This window comes from Puntigrus tetrazona, chromosome 21 (genome assembly GCF_018831695.1).
Source record: "Puntigrus tetrazona isolate hp1 chromosome 21, ASM1883169v1, whole genome shotgun sequence".
NCBI classification, from domain to species: Eukaryota; Metazoa; Chordata; class Actinopteri; order Cypriniformes; family Cyprinidae; genus Puntigrus; species Puntigrus tetrazona.
In genome coordinates, this window is record NC_056719.1 from 16,949,342 (window position 1) to 16,963,521 (window position 14,180).

Below are 14,180 nucleotides of genomic sequence, written 5' to 3' on the forward strand. Positions count from 1 at the left end.
GCGATGTGCATTATAAGCACACAATATACATGCTCGGTGAGCTTGAAAACGTGGTATGAAATGTGACCAGTGCATATATATCTGATAGAAAGGTGACTATTGATCAATACAATACCTAGCGTGTATTACATAATACATGCATAGACGCATTTTTGAGTGCCACGCCCACATCTAAACAACCAATCAACAGCCAAGGGGCCTCAGACCCCGCCCTACTTTTCAGTAATCTATTTGATGATAGTTAATAACAGAATAAGTTACTAAATTTAGGTAATTTTTTAAATCAAACTTATTTTAAACTCACCATTAAGCATAACATTGATATAAAAAGTAGCGCTTTCGCATCCAAAATAAAAGTCTTTGTTCGCGTAATAAATTCGTGTGTGCTGTATATTTATTATGTATATGTAAACACACCCATAAGTTTATATATTTCAAACTATTTTTATGTTTTCTAAATGTATGCTGTATGTGTGTGTGTTTGTATAAACATAATAAATAGACACATAAAAAAACGTTTAGTTTGGATGCGGTTAATCGTCTGAAAGCGCTAAAAAAGAGAAAATATATTCAAGTTTCTGGAAGATAAACGTAAAACTACACAGAATGTCCCGAACTGGCATCAGGTAAGAGCTGCTGTGGGTTTGTGAGTTAAAATGAACAATTATTTAAATCATACAAAAATAAAAAATGTTCGTTCAAACACGTAAAAATGTATTGTTTTGTCAATGTGACTATTTTACGATTATTTTAAACTGGAATGCTACGAGTAGGTCTTCATTTTTGGAATCTGAAATGTAATCCGGACTACATGTAATCCAATCAGTTACTCCGAATATTAAAGTAATTCAGATATATAACAGATATTCAAGATTATTTTTCTCCTTAACCCACATCTTATGAACGCTAAACGCTTTCGTTTAACCTTATGTTTTTGTTCCAGGCCTACTAATAGATAATCGTTATACTCACGTTGCCTAGTTACGTTCCTTTAACGCTCCGCTGTTAATTTGTGGGCCACGCCCACTTTAACGACGGCAGCGCGTGAAGTATCGACGGTGATCGGGTTCGTTTGATCGCAGGGCGTCGACTCGGTTCGTCAAACATGATCGTTAGGAAAGCGTCACGCGGGAAACCCACCGGGCGCAACGTGACGCCGATGAGAGCCGCCCCGTCCTACGGTGCGAAGCGTTTCAGATCTAATTCCGCGTTAATTATCGACTCGTTTTAATTGTCATTTTTGACTCCCAGGTTTTCAGAGGCGCGGTCGCCAGCTTTCTAAGTTAAAAGCTAACAAATGCAACAAAGACAGGTGGGATTTTCTGCTAAATGTTGTTAAATTACAGCTGTTAGCCAGTCATGAATATTAATGAGAGATGTTTCTTTTTATGTCTGTTTTTTGCGTCCCAGTTTGAATACTTGTACTACGTCCTAAAATTAGGGCAAAATTAACAAGTACTTTTACTTTGTAGTACGTTAGTCGTTTCCGGTCGCGAGTTATGAATCAGATTATGGTTGTTGTTGTTTTTTTACAATAACTAGTTAACACATCACTTTTACCAAATGTATTAATATTATATCAAATACTTGTAAATAATTACTTTATTTTCCCATGTCCAGTTTATTTATTGTAACTAAATTCTTGCTATATTCACATTTCCTTCAACCCGACGCCCTAATGCTTTACGTTTTATGCATTTTATACAGAAAGTAATTACAATACTGCATTAATGCACTGATTCATAAAGTGTGGAACACTGAATTAAATATAAATTAATGTTAAAACACTTAAAATGTTTGCAAGGTGGCTATAAGATGCACGTGTTCATTTATTTATTTTTTATATCGAGTACTTTTTACATATTTCTATTTAATCATTTAAGTTACCTGTATGGAAGCACAGTGCAGTGTTAATGTTCAAAGTGTATTTACAATGTTTAAAGGGGCCGACAATTAAGTATTTTTATTAAGAATAAACTGTGTAGCTGAATAATTAGGCCTAGTACGCTACTGTATTTTAATGTAGTTGGTACTTGGAGGGCCAAATATTTCCTGAGGTGGTACTTTGGCGCAAAAAGTATGAGGAAAAACTGCATTACTTTCCCTAACACTGCTTGATTTTTATTCCTTTGCAAATCCTCTTCTGTGGCCTCATGAGATAGTGAAGCGTCCATCACATGCAAGCTTCAGAATCTCTCCGGAAGAACTTTTTACGTCCCGTTCTGTGTGTATTGTACTACTTGTGTCACGTACTTCAAGCGCGGCCCCATTCAGAACATTATCGTGCAACTTTTCCTCCTCCTTTTGTTGAAGCCGCATTCTGCTAATTTAAGTTTCAGAGTCGCAAAGGCCGCTGGAAGGCGTCTGATCGGCCAGTCGTTGTTTCCCGGAGGCAGGCGAGGCGATGCTGAGGTACGAGCGCTCTGATGCTGACCTCTGGTTTTGAGTCTAATATCTGCATGAGGACATCCAGAAGATGTGTGTGTGACTCTCCTCCGCTCCCAGCAGGTCGCGTCGGCCTCCAGCGCCTCCAGCCAGCTCTCCACGAGTGAGTCTGACGCCCCCTTCTCAGTGTTTCCAGCGGCTTGTGTTTCCTCGCAGGCCGATGAAGACCTGTTCTGTTATTGAGCAGGTGTAACGATGCCCTCTGGTGTCTCCAGCTTCCTGCTGGATTGCTTGGACGCTGATTCTCCGGCTTCAAGCGCAGACACGACGCTTTCATCCATCGAGGAGTTTCGCAGAGCTGACAGTTATGGTATAATTTGTTGCTATTTTCTTGTATCGGACCCACACGCTGTGGTTTACATGAAACACTTGACAGGTGTGTGTGTGTGTGTGTGTGTGTGTGTGTGTACAGCGCCCTTCACTGATATCGGCACATTTGGTAAATATGAGCAAAAATGCTGCCAAAATAAGTGGTTTCGTACAGACAAGTGTAAAAAGTGTCCTCTGTTAGATACACTGCTGGATCTTTAAAGGAACAGTTCACCCAAAAATTAAAATTCTGTCATCATTTACTCACCCTGGAGCACTTCCAAACCTGTATGAGTTTCTCAGTGCTGCCGAACAAAAAGGAAGGCGTTTTGAAGAAAGTTTGTGACCAGGCTGTTTTTGGTCACCATTGACTTCTATGGTAGGAAAAAAGTACTATGGAACTCAATGGTGACCCAAAACAGACCGGTTCATTTTTTATTTTTTTTTTCTTAAATATCTTTCTTTGTGCTCTGCGGAGAAAACTCCTGTCATCTTGGGAAAAGGACATGACAATAATTGGATGCTCCACACACACACACACACACACACAATTTAAGTTGATTTGACTTGGGTTTTTTGAATATTTCTAATCAACGAATAAACAAAGCTGATTTATTCTCGCAGCCACCTTTTGCTCACATTTACCAAGTTTGCCAATATCAATACGTTCTGTCAAGCTACAAAAAGGAATCATAAAATGCCAAAAAGTCGCTTCTTTTGAACTCTTTGTTGCTGAATTGTAAGACCACTCTCTACGCTTTCAGTCTATTCATAATAATACAGCTATTATGAACAAAACACGCGTGTACGGCTTTCTATGAGGTTCGTATGCTTTCTATGAGCCGAGATGTTTTCGAATGCTTCCTTTTCAGCTCCACAGAATAAACAGCAGCTCTGTGATGAGGATGAGTGGATGGAAATGCGCTTCGATCCTCATTACATGCGGCGTTTGACTTTCTAGTGAAGCTCTCCTGCTGTTTGTGTGCCTCTCAGACGAGGCCGCGGCGCTTCCTGCTGGAGACGTGCTGCTCAACGCGGCGAAGAACTCGACTCTTCTGGATCACAGCCGCGCGCAGGATCTAACGCTGCTGCCGCCTCCGAACCTCTCCTCCATTCTTGGTAAATCACGGCTGGTTGTTATTCATCACTGTTTTAGAGCCGTGTCGTCGACGTGAAAGGCTGTCACGCTCTTCTTTTACGCAGAGCTATCAGTAAACCCCGCTGAAGAGAAACCATTTTCTTTGTCACATATTTGGTAAGGCCTTTACGCGTACATATACACAGAAGGGTTTGAAACAGTAAGTCAGATTCATAATATACATATTGGTATGCATTTAATGAGATCGATACTCATCAAAAGTGGGGAAACATGATTTTTAAATGTTACCTTATGCTCATCAAGGCTGCATTTCATACAGTAAAATGTAGAAATACAGTAAAAATCAGGATATTATGAAATGCCATCATTTGAAATAACTTTTTTTTTATTTGAAAATATTGTAAAATGTAATTTAATCCTGTGATGCAAAGTTTCCAGAGTCCATTAATACTCAAGTGTCACGTGATCCTTCGGAAATCATTATATTGATCTGCCGCTCGATTATTATTGCTGATCAGTTATTAATGTTTTCTCTTTTTTTTCATCAATATTTCTTGTGGCTTTATATTTTGTGGAAACCTTAAATATTTGAAATAAATGTATAAAATTAATTTCCGTTAAAGACAAACACACGCTTTGCATCACGGGAATCAATTACATTTTCAAATTTTATGATAGAATGCATTTTTTTTTATTTTATTATTATTTTTTTTTTAAGAAATGGGTATAAAAATATTCCTAAAATATTCATATTCCATTTGAGATATTTTTCTACCATAAATATATCAAAAATAATTTTTGATTAGTAACATGCATTGCTAAGAACTTAATTTGGACGACATTTTAAAGGCACTTTTCTCAATATTTAGATTTTTTTTCCAAGTAGTTGTATTTCTGTCAATTATTGTCCTATCCTAGCAAACCATACATCGATGGAAAGCGTATAAATCTCAATTTGGTGGGAAAAAAGTCCCATACGACTGATCCTGTGGTCCCGCTTCACACACATTAGTGCTTTTGAGCACATTTAAAGACGGTAAATGCTTCACATTTTAAAAATCGCCTTAAAATGCTATCTTTCCCAGCCTCTCTCCTTTACACGTGCCCTCTGAAGCCTTGGCGTCAGATACTGCGTCAGGTACTCCAGCTTCACTCTATAAAAGTTATAAATGCAGTAGAGTTTCTTTCTTTCGTGTATTAAATTACAGCCCTGTTTCTGCTGTTTGCAAGGATGTGCGTTAAAATGGGCTGATGAGAGGACGCCTAGGCTTGTAGTTCCTTCCCCCGTTGTGAAAAAGGTGATTAATGGCATATTTAGTTTCGTGCTGCTTCACATCATGCGTCCGGTCACATTTATGTCTGCATGACTAATTGCTTCCCTTTTGCATTCCACCAGAAATGAGTAATGAGTCTGGCTGCTCGCCGTGTGTAGCATCATAACATCAACAGGGAAATCTTTTTTTTTAAGTGTTTTGCAGAAAAGGAGAAGCCTGTGAAACACAGAAAAGTGACGTTCAGTGATGTTGTGAGCGTTCGAAACGTATCGAGCCGTAAGCGTTGCGCGAGAGACCAGCAGGGCCCCGGAGACGTTTCCTCAGGGCCTGTGAAGTTTTTTGACTTTGCCAGCGAGCTCGAGAGGGACTCCTTCTTCCGGCGACTCCAACAGACACGCTCGTTTATGTTTCCTGCCAAACCGGTAATCTATTTTGTCGTTGCACACATTGAAATCTAAATGAAATCGGTGTTCCTTTTTGCGTGCATTTCTGTTGTGTGTAGATAACCTCAACCTGAGAGGACTTCAGATGAAACGAGCTTTAACGCAGACGCATCTGACCAGCAGAGGGCGGTCTGCACCTCTACATCGTGCTTGGTTTACGTTTCTACAAAGCTTTGCATTTAATTTAATGGCCAGGCAGTTTTTAATACCTCAACATGGAGCACTTCTCAAAAAAACCAGAGCTGAATGATATACAACTTTGGAATGTACCAATGCAAAATGAAGTTATAACAAAATGAAAAAAGCAACGATGCCTTTCAGTGCGCGTGGAATAGATTTTTACACGCTTTAAATGGAAAGAGAAAATAAATGTATGTAAAAAAATAAATAAATATTTAAAAAATGAATGCAGAACATTCGTGCTGTGCAGATGCTCTTTATTTTAATGTCTGAAGTATAAAAAGAACATAATGCCCGTGAAATACAGATTAAATGCATCGGTCTTAAATTTAACCCCAAAACATCAACACAGCCGTCCCGACCACGTGGTCTACGAACCAAAATACCAGCCAATCGGGAGAGCGGAGAGGAGCGCAGCGAATATTCGACCAATCGGAGAGCAGTGGCGTTGCCAAGCAGCTCGTGTGACTAATGGCAGTCATATGACTGGCCCACAAATGGAGTCCGTCTGCTGGAGTCGAATGTGGCTCAAGAATTAAACGCGAAAAGAGGATTTATCCTTCAGAACCGTGGGTCCGTTATGGCCCCCACGTTATTTCACAAGCTCTTCAACAAAAGAAGCGCGTTTTCGCCGCCCCCGAAATGCAGCAAGGAGGACGCGGTGTTCAGGTAAGGCAGCGCGTCGAGCTCTTCATCTCCGGCTTCCGGAGAACGGCGACGTCCACGAAACGGATTCGCTCGAGTGGATGTGTTCGTTTAAGACGTTCAGCCTAGAGTCGAGCTCGTTTGGGGTTACGTAACGTTGTCTGCACGCGTGTCCTGAACGTTTAGCCTCACGCTAGTCGTCTCCGGGTCCTGGCGACCGTTTATCGGTTCACGCTTTTCTCTAAACGTGCGCCTTATTCCGTGCAGCCTTTCGGCGCGCTTATTTTATTTCCTGTAAGTCTTTGACGCGCGAGGGATCTGCCGCTATACTGGCGGTCTTTCTCTAAACGTGCTCACAATGTCGTGTTGACGCCGATAAAAGCGGCTCGTGTTTGCGCGATAAGCCGCGAGACTGGCACGTGACCTCGCGCTCTCCGTGCGTTCACGCGTATTCGGAGACGAGCGGGTCACACGGGGACGAGGATGAGTGCAGCGTGCACCGAACATCCACCACAACAACCTCCAGAATGATGCGGGAATTTGCTGGCATTGGATTCGTTGCACGCTGATCTTGCCTTTTTGTTGTTGTTGTTTGGGACTGAGCATTAAATGCAATCAACAAATTAAACAAGAAGTAGTTTATTAGGGATTGAAGGACTTTGAGAAGTTGCATTGGGCGAATGAAATTAATATGTCAGTTAAAATATGCTGTTGTTAAATATTTGTGTGTGTATGGCCACAATCTTGAAGCCTAGGCAGGTTGAAGCTCAGAATATGATCACACTACGTTTTATGGTTGTCTAGACTGAACGCTGTGAGATCAGGACAGCAGATGAAGCTCTGTCGTGACCTTATGACCTCTCATCCTGTAACATAAGACATAACGTCTTTCTCCTCGGATGCGTTCATGTCGGTCGTTTGTTAAGCAGGCAGGATCTCCCAGATGAGTACGAGCAATTAGTTCAGTTAATGTGTGAAACCGTAATTAGATTCGACGCGTCCTCTGTGGTCTTTAGATGTTGTTGTGAAGAGCCAGACTCAGGACAGCGGTGGTCCGCCGGAGCGTAAAGAGCCCGTAGTACCTAAGATAGCAGAGAGGGCAGCTGCATGAGTGACCCCGCTCGGAAGAACCAAGGGGCTGCTCGCATTTCTGGCTGTTTGGCAGGACAGATTGTTCTTGATTGAGTCCGAAAGCTTTTGTGTGTTCTGCCAGTGATTATCTTCAGCCGGACTTGTGTCACTTCTACGTTTGGACATTAATATAGGCCACTGTAACAACTGCAGCAATAAATCATAATTTTTTTTAAATCAATTAATAGCAGGTTGTCTAGTGTTCAAATTTAAATGTGAACAAAAAAAAAAAAAAATATATATATATATATATATATATATATATATATATATATATATATATATATTTTTTTTTTTTTTTTAATGTATGTGTTTTTTATTTATTATTGTTTATTTTTTTTAAGTGTGTTAATAAAATACAGAAGTAATGCAGTTTCAAATTCTGTGTAATTTAAGTATTTAAGTCTGTTTTCAATTTAAATTTTTCTCAGGTTCTATTTTTCATTAAAAAAAATAAAATAAAATCAGAATAATATTCGATTATGTCAACAAATTCTGTTAAATGACTTTAATATTTCCGGTACTCCATAAAACGGTTAAATTTTTAAATCAACTGAATATTAAACCAACTTTTTTCTAAATAGTTTTTCTGTTACAATTGAAATTTGAAAGAAAAGTGGTGTGACTGTTCCTTTAATGTTTTATCATTTTAATAGCATTATTCTGTCACCGTTTTTTCAAGTTATACCTAAGGTTTATTGTAAAGAGTTGACATGAGAGTATTGTTTTTGTGTGCATGACTTCTGGAGATTCAGGGAGACCTCTTAGTCCTTCTGAGATCCAGGCGAGCATCACACAAGCTTAAGGATGTGAAGACACACACGACATACAGAAGTCTTTCTGCCCTCCAACGTTTACAGACAATAAAGCATATCGTGCACAGCCCCACTTATCATTTATTCGTCTAAATTTAGCCAATTTTCTAAAAGAGTTTGTCTCTAGGTGTGTGTTTGACCTGCACTCAGCCTCTTGTGACTGATTGTGAAAGATTGCTGTCTGGGTGCTCATGACAGGGAGAGAGAGTTCGAGATGAGACGATAACTCGGCGTGTGATTCACCATGATGTGATCCGCTGATGTCACGGCCTTTACTGTACGTGTCATGTGACCTCGGGGTCGGTCAGGACTCGTAGGGCACAGAGAGTTCAGGACTGGTTCTTGGAGAGTCTGATTAGTTTTCAAGGTGGAGATGGTCTACGCGAGGGGCTTTTCAAGCGACGCGCACAATGTCCTGCCGTGTTTGCGGTGAAATCTCACACTTTCTCTTTTTCTTTTCTTCAGCTGTCTTCACCCGCAGAATCATCCTGGAAGTATGGTTTAGTGAAAAATGATAGTTGCATGTAGGGCTGCAGCTAATGATTATTTTATTCATCTAACGTATATTACAACGTTTACAGATTTTACAGATAGTGAAAATATTGAGTTGCACACATTCAAACTCATAAGGTAAGCACTTCAGCTTTTGAACATGGATTTAAGCAGTTCCCTCACAGTAATACATTTAAAGTAGTGTGAAGCCGCCTGCTGTCAGAGAGTAAATTAGCATTTTCATTCAGTCTGTCTGCTGTTTTTGTTTCATTCAGATGTTTCACGTGGTATAGCTTTACAAAGTACAAAAAATGCAGTCAAATTTAAGTTAGAAACTACTAAAGCAGAACGCACACTGTTTGTTTGCAGTCGTGAGTTAAAGGCAGTGATTGCGTTTATTTTTTTAAAATTTATTTTTAGTAATTTATTTATTTGATTTGTGATTCATTTTGCAATTTCAAGTTAGTTTTGTTATTGAACATTTCAGTTTTACAAAGAAATGTGCTTCGTTTTGCCTGAAAAGTACTAAGTAATTATTAATAATAATAATAAGGACACCTTTTAATGAATAATTTGTATTCTCATTTTGTTAAAAGTTCAGAAAATCATTGTCATGGTACAGTTCTTATTTATTTATTTATATAAAAAATTATATATATATATAAATAAAAAATATATATATATATATATATATATATATATATATATATATATATATATATATAAAATAAAAAACTAGAAATATATATGCGCTTTTTATTTATATAAAATAAAAAACTGTGTGTGTAAATATTTTCAAAAAATATACAGTATGTGTGTGCTTTCGTGTGTGCATGATAAACATGGTACACACACACATGCACGTTTTTTATATATATATTTTAACTTGGATGCAATTAATCGTGATCAATCTTGTGACAGCCCTACACTTGACTCGTATTTCGTTTTTCGATGGAGTCGATCGCCGCAGGAAGTGAAGCGAGTGTGTGTTGTCTGGTGTTTTAGTGAGGGATGCAGTGAGTTGTCGAGCCGCAGACCAGCAGCTGCACTCCTTCACAGACCCGTGCTATTATTGTCCTCGCTGGACTCCCGTAGGCTCCGCTCGAGCGAGCTGACAGGAATGCGGCCTGGAAACATTCCCACCGCATGCGTTCAGAAACGACCCCGGCCAGCGGACAGGAAGTGCGTCACGCTCTGGATGCTTTCTTTATGTAACGGCCGCTCGCTCTCAGCATGCTTAGACGCTGACCTCCGTTGGCAGGAGCCCGGAGGGGACTCGCTCGCCTCTCTATGCCCGCGTCACACCGTCTTCGGTCTCCAGCGGCGCGTCCGGCGCGGTCCAGCTCGGCCTGGAGGTCACCTGACGGTCTCATGTCGTTTGGTGAATTCGGTTCATTGCTATTCTTAGCAGCGCTCAGTGCCGAGGACGAGCGAGCCGCGGGCTGGGGATGATGGGTACGAACGCTCTGATGCTCAGGTACCTGACCACCGCTTGCGTGTGTCTGCTGTAGAAACTGCGCGTGTGTCCCTGCGAGGGAAAGGTTTTGCTGTAGGTGTTCGTGCTGTGAGCGGTCATGATGATCCGCTCTTATGCAACGTCCTGCAGATTACGGTCAGCAGCTTAAGGACTCGTTCTCGTTCCGGAGCAGTGCATATAAGATCACTGTGAAGATAATAGTCTAGGTCTTGTGAACTGTGTCAACTGTCTTCTTTACTGTCAGGGGAAAAAAATGCATTATTAGTAGTTATTAATTTTAAATTCAGCTTTGTTTTTTTGGGCCTCATTCTGATAGAGAGGGTGCCTGATGGTGTATTTTTTATATATGTGTATATATATGTCATTCATGCATGTGCAGTAATAGCTGAATTCTCTCGTTCACATCTTTCCTTTTTTTTACCAAAATGTTTAAGATTTCTGTAAATAATGATTGCAAAATTAGAGATGTAGTCAGATGGTATAAATGTCTTTGCTTCATGTCGACAGTCTATGAGAACGTATTATTTACTTTAACATTTTTAACAGTTTTGGAAAGAAATGTGAAACAAACACCGTAGATGAGGCAGAATAATTCTGTTCGTCTTGACAAAATAAAAGCCCCGCCTCAAAAACGTGTTGGCCGAGCAGGATTGATTAAATGTTAGACGAAGACGGGGAATGTCCCCGTTCATCTGGACTTTAATTTAAGTCCGTGCATTGACAATATGACTCTTAACACAAAAAAAAAACGTATAGAACGATAAAAGGTTATGATAAACAAAGACTAAAAGAATGCAATCAGAGAATATTCCTGTTCATGTGGACAAAATAAAAGTTCTTCTTCTAATGTTTATTGATCAATAAAATGCTAAATGCTAACCATTCATTTACCACTAATCATGTTTTTGTGTGCGTGAGATTAGTGCTTTGGTATCATGATGAATAATATATGTAGAACAATAACAAGCGGGCTCTATCTAAACTTTCAAATGAATCATTTTTCCAATTGTTTAGTAACGTAAAATAAAAAGGTTCATTGCAACAATGCTGTGGGTGCATTGTGTGTAATATTTGCCGCTGGCATTGGGTTCTCATGTTTTAAAGGGATGGCTGTGCTTGTTTGTCTCGATCCCTGAGAAAGCGGATGATGTGCTCCGTGTCTGGATGGCGAATGAGTCCAGTCGTCAGGAATGTGACGAGTAAACAGCCGTGCCTTTCTTCACCTGCCTTGACGCAGAGCACAGAAATAACCCGTGCCCATGCCATTCCTGCCCTCGCCGCCTCCATCCCGCTCGAAATCCCTCACAGCTCCCGGGCAGATGAGCGGCAGCGGCCCAAACCGTCAGGAAGCTGTAGAGTTCACCCAAAAATGACAAATTCGTTGTCGTTCATGTCGTTCCAAGCCTTCAGAACACAAATTAGGATATTTCTTTATATATTCCGACACACCTCTGATCCTCTATAGACAGCACGGATCCTCAAACGATCAAGGTTCGGAAACGAAGCAAGGACGACGTTAAAATGGATCAATTGTAATTTTTTTGTGCGCAAAGAAAATGTATGCATGGATATGTTGGTTACGTTTCAGATCAGAGCGTATCTGCTGTAGATGTATGTGATGATCTCCAAAACGGCACTAGAGAGCGACGCAGAGGAAACCAGTTGAAACTAGTCATTATTTTTGTTTTGTTGGCGCACGAAGTATCCTCGTAGCTTTGTGAAATTACAACTGAACCCCTGAGTTTGTCTTCGGAGGATGACCAGAGTCTTACGGGTTTGAAACAGCTTAAGGATGCGTGTTGACAGGATTTCGGGTGAACTGTCCCTTTAAAGTGTCCCTATTGCAAGTAACGAAATATTTGCTTTGGGGAGTCTCCAACTGTTTTTTTTTTTTTTTTTTTTTTTTTTTTTTTTGCACGCGTTTATTTTTACCTTACGATTTCATCCTTTTGCGTGATGCTAATCCGCAGCGATTGTGTCATGTTTATCACGTCTGATAAAGCGGTGTTTGTGAGCGCAGTGTTGCCGCGGAAACCGCTGTGTTACCGTTTTAAAGGCGGCACCTAGTGATGAAGAATGAATTTAATGGATTTGTTTTAATGATTCAGAGTTAACTGGCGGTACAGTAACTTAGAATAACGCAGTGCACTTTCATATTTAACACAGCAGGATGTTTTCATACACTTAGAGCCGTGTTACACATTAAAGGTCATTTAATTGATAGGGCCGCTTTAATCTTGTGTGTGTTTGCGGAGCTCATGCTCGTGTCTCTGTCCCTCAGCTGGTCGTCCCCGGAGCTGGAGCCCAGCCAGATCCGTCTCATCGTCTACCAGGACTGCGAGCGGCGCGGCAGGAACGTCCTCTTCGACTCGGACGCCAGAAAGAGAAGCACGGAAGACGCCCCGGTCACGGTGAGAACCAGAGGCCTTATCTCCAGTAATAATAGCATCAGCTGACTCTGAGCGTGTGAGCATTCTTTCACATTCACATGACCGAAGGCGTGCCGAGCTCTCTGTCACGTCTGCTAGCTGTTTGTCATCAGATGTCATGAGGCTGCGGGTGCAGCGCGAAAGCCGGTTCACCCAAAAAAACTATTTTCCACACCTGCTTTTGTCATCTGACTGCGACGCGAAGGGATTTCTGACCCGTTTCCCCAATCAGCCTGAATGTGACGAGAGAAAACGAAACTTGAACCTCAAAGTAGTTCGGCTCGTGACGTGAAGCGGCGGCCTTTCCAAAATGTTTTGGGCGACAAATATTAATATGATTTAGTCTTCCACAAACGCAGGCCGTTTTAAATACGAGCTGAAAGTCTTGCCATTTTAAATGTTAAAACGAATCTTTCTCTATATTAAACTTTCTTTCCCGTCCAAAATGTGTTCTTTGAATTAAGTTGAAACCTGTCGCCAAATATTTGTTCTTGTTCTACGCATAAGCTCACTTCATTTGAGCGGTTTCTGAAAAGACAAAATATAAGTTCTCCAATAAATATACTTTGATTTAAGAGCCTTTAGACATTTGCTTTGCAAAATGCTGCTGTTCCTCAGAACAGTCTCGCTTTCCAGCGTGGTCACACGGTTAGGTAAGAAGTTATTTCTACATAGTGTTTGTGACATTCTAGTGGGTTTTTTGTGAAATCGGTCAAAAAAAAAACCCCAAGTAAGCTGAAAATTGTATGTTTAAACTCTGAAAAGTTTCGCTGATATAACTCGTAAAGAATAAGTGACTTATTGTGTTCCATTCAACTTATTCAATGCATTTTTTCTTTCATTTACCTTCATAATACCTGTGGAAACCCTCACTAAAGCATCGTGAAATATAAGTCTGTGTCATTAATGGTTCGATATCGTAAGCTTCAACATTATAAGTAAGCTAACATTCGATATTCATCCGTCGGTTAATATGGCTTTGACCCGAAACCTGCTGAATAAAAGCATACAGCATGTGTGTAAAATATTGTTGTGGTTGGGTGATGATTAAAACCCTCGTAAAAGTGAAGCGTGCTCTTTAAAATCGTCGGCGCAGCGCAGCCAGATGAATAATAAACAGCCTGTGTAGTGTGTTCGGGTGAGGCTCTGGAGATCGCTGATATGGAGCCGAGCTGCGGCTGCAATCACATGACGCTTTTGGCAGAGGATATTGTTTCACCAGAGAGAGAGAGACAGACAGAGAGTCATTGACTGAGAGCAGAAGAGAGCGAGTAAGCAAACGGCCCTGCTCACGAGTTGTTAAGGAAGTCATATGACGGTTTCACATGCTCGAGTTCCTTTGTGCTCTTCACAGAGCGGGACGAGACTTTAGAGACGCCGAGCCTGGCACGCACACACCCAAACACTCATTAACTCATCTGGGCCGCCTAGGGAGAGATAT

At 40.6% G+C, this 14,180-nt stretch overlaps 2 protein-coding genes across 10 annotated transcripts in view; both read left to right on the forward strand.

Annotated features, from left to right (window-relative positions):
- Nucleotides 1-95: 95 nt before the first annotated feature.
- Nucleotides 96-5,998, forward strand: LOC122326360. Of its 5 annotated transcripts, XM_043221201.1 has the most exons (11): nucleotides 96-1,181; nucleotides 1,252-1,312; nucleotides 2,334-2,412; nucleotides 2,506-2,548; nucleotides 2,633-2,755; nucleotides 3,748-3,873; nucleotides 3,958-4,009; nucleotides 4,939-4,991; nucleotides 5,084-5,151; nucleotides 5,322-5,549; nucleotides 5,630-5,998. In XM_043221201.1, the coding sequence occupies exons 1-11, from the start codon at nucleotides 1,106-1,108 to the stop codon at nucleotides 5,642-5,644; spliced, it is 924 nt and encodes a 307-aa protein (XP_043077136.1). In that variant the 5' UTR covers nucleotides 96-1,105; the 3' UTR covers nucleotides 5,645-5,998. The 5 variants fall into 5 exon arrangements, with proteins under 5 accessions (XP_043077136.1, XP_043077134.1, XP_043077135.1 ...); XM_043221199.1 differs by having other exon boundaries at nucleotides 5,322-5,998; XM_043221200.1 differs by having other exon boundaries at nucleotides 2,509-2,548; nucleotides 5,322-5,998.
- A 180-nt stretch (nucleotides 5,999-6,178) lies between these two features.
- fnip1 (folliculin interacting protein 1) overlaps nucleotides 6,179-14,180 on the forward strand; it is a 27,192-nt gene continuing 19,190 nt past the window's right edge. For 2 of the 5 annotated variants that reach the window (XM_043221194.1, XM_043221197.1), the window contains exons 1-2: nucleotides 6,179-6,419; nucleotides 12,592-12,721. In XM_043221194.1, the coding sequence (XP_043077129.1) occupies nucleotides 6,331-6,419; nucleotides 12,592-12,721 (219 nt within the window). In that variant the 5' untranslated portion in view covers nucleotides 6,179-6,330. Of the gene's footprint in view, nucleotides 6,420-8,837; nucleotides 8,972-9,863; nucleotides 10,311-12,591; nucleotides 12,722-14,180 lie in introns of those variants that run through there. The other 3 variants (XM_043221192.1, XM_043221195.1, XM_043221196.1) reach the window with 2 other exon arrangements.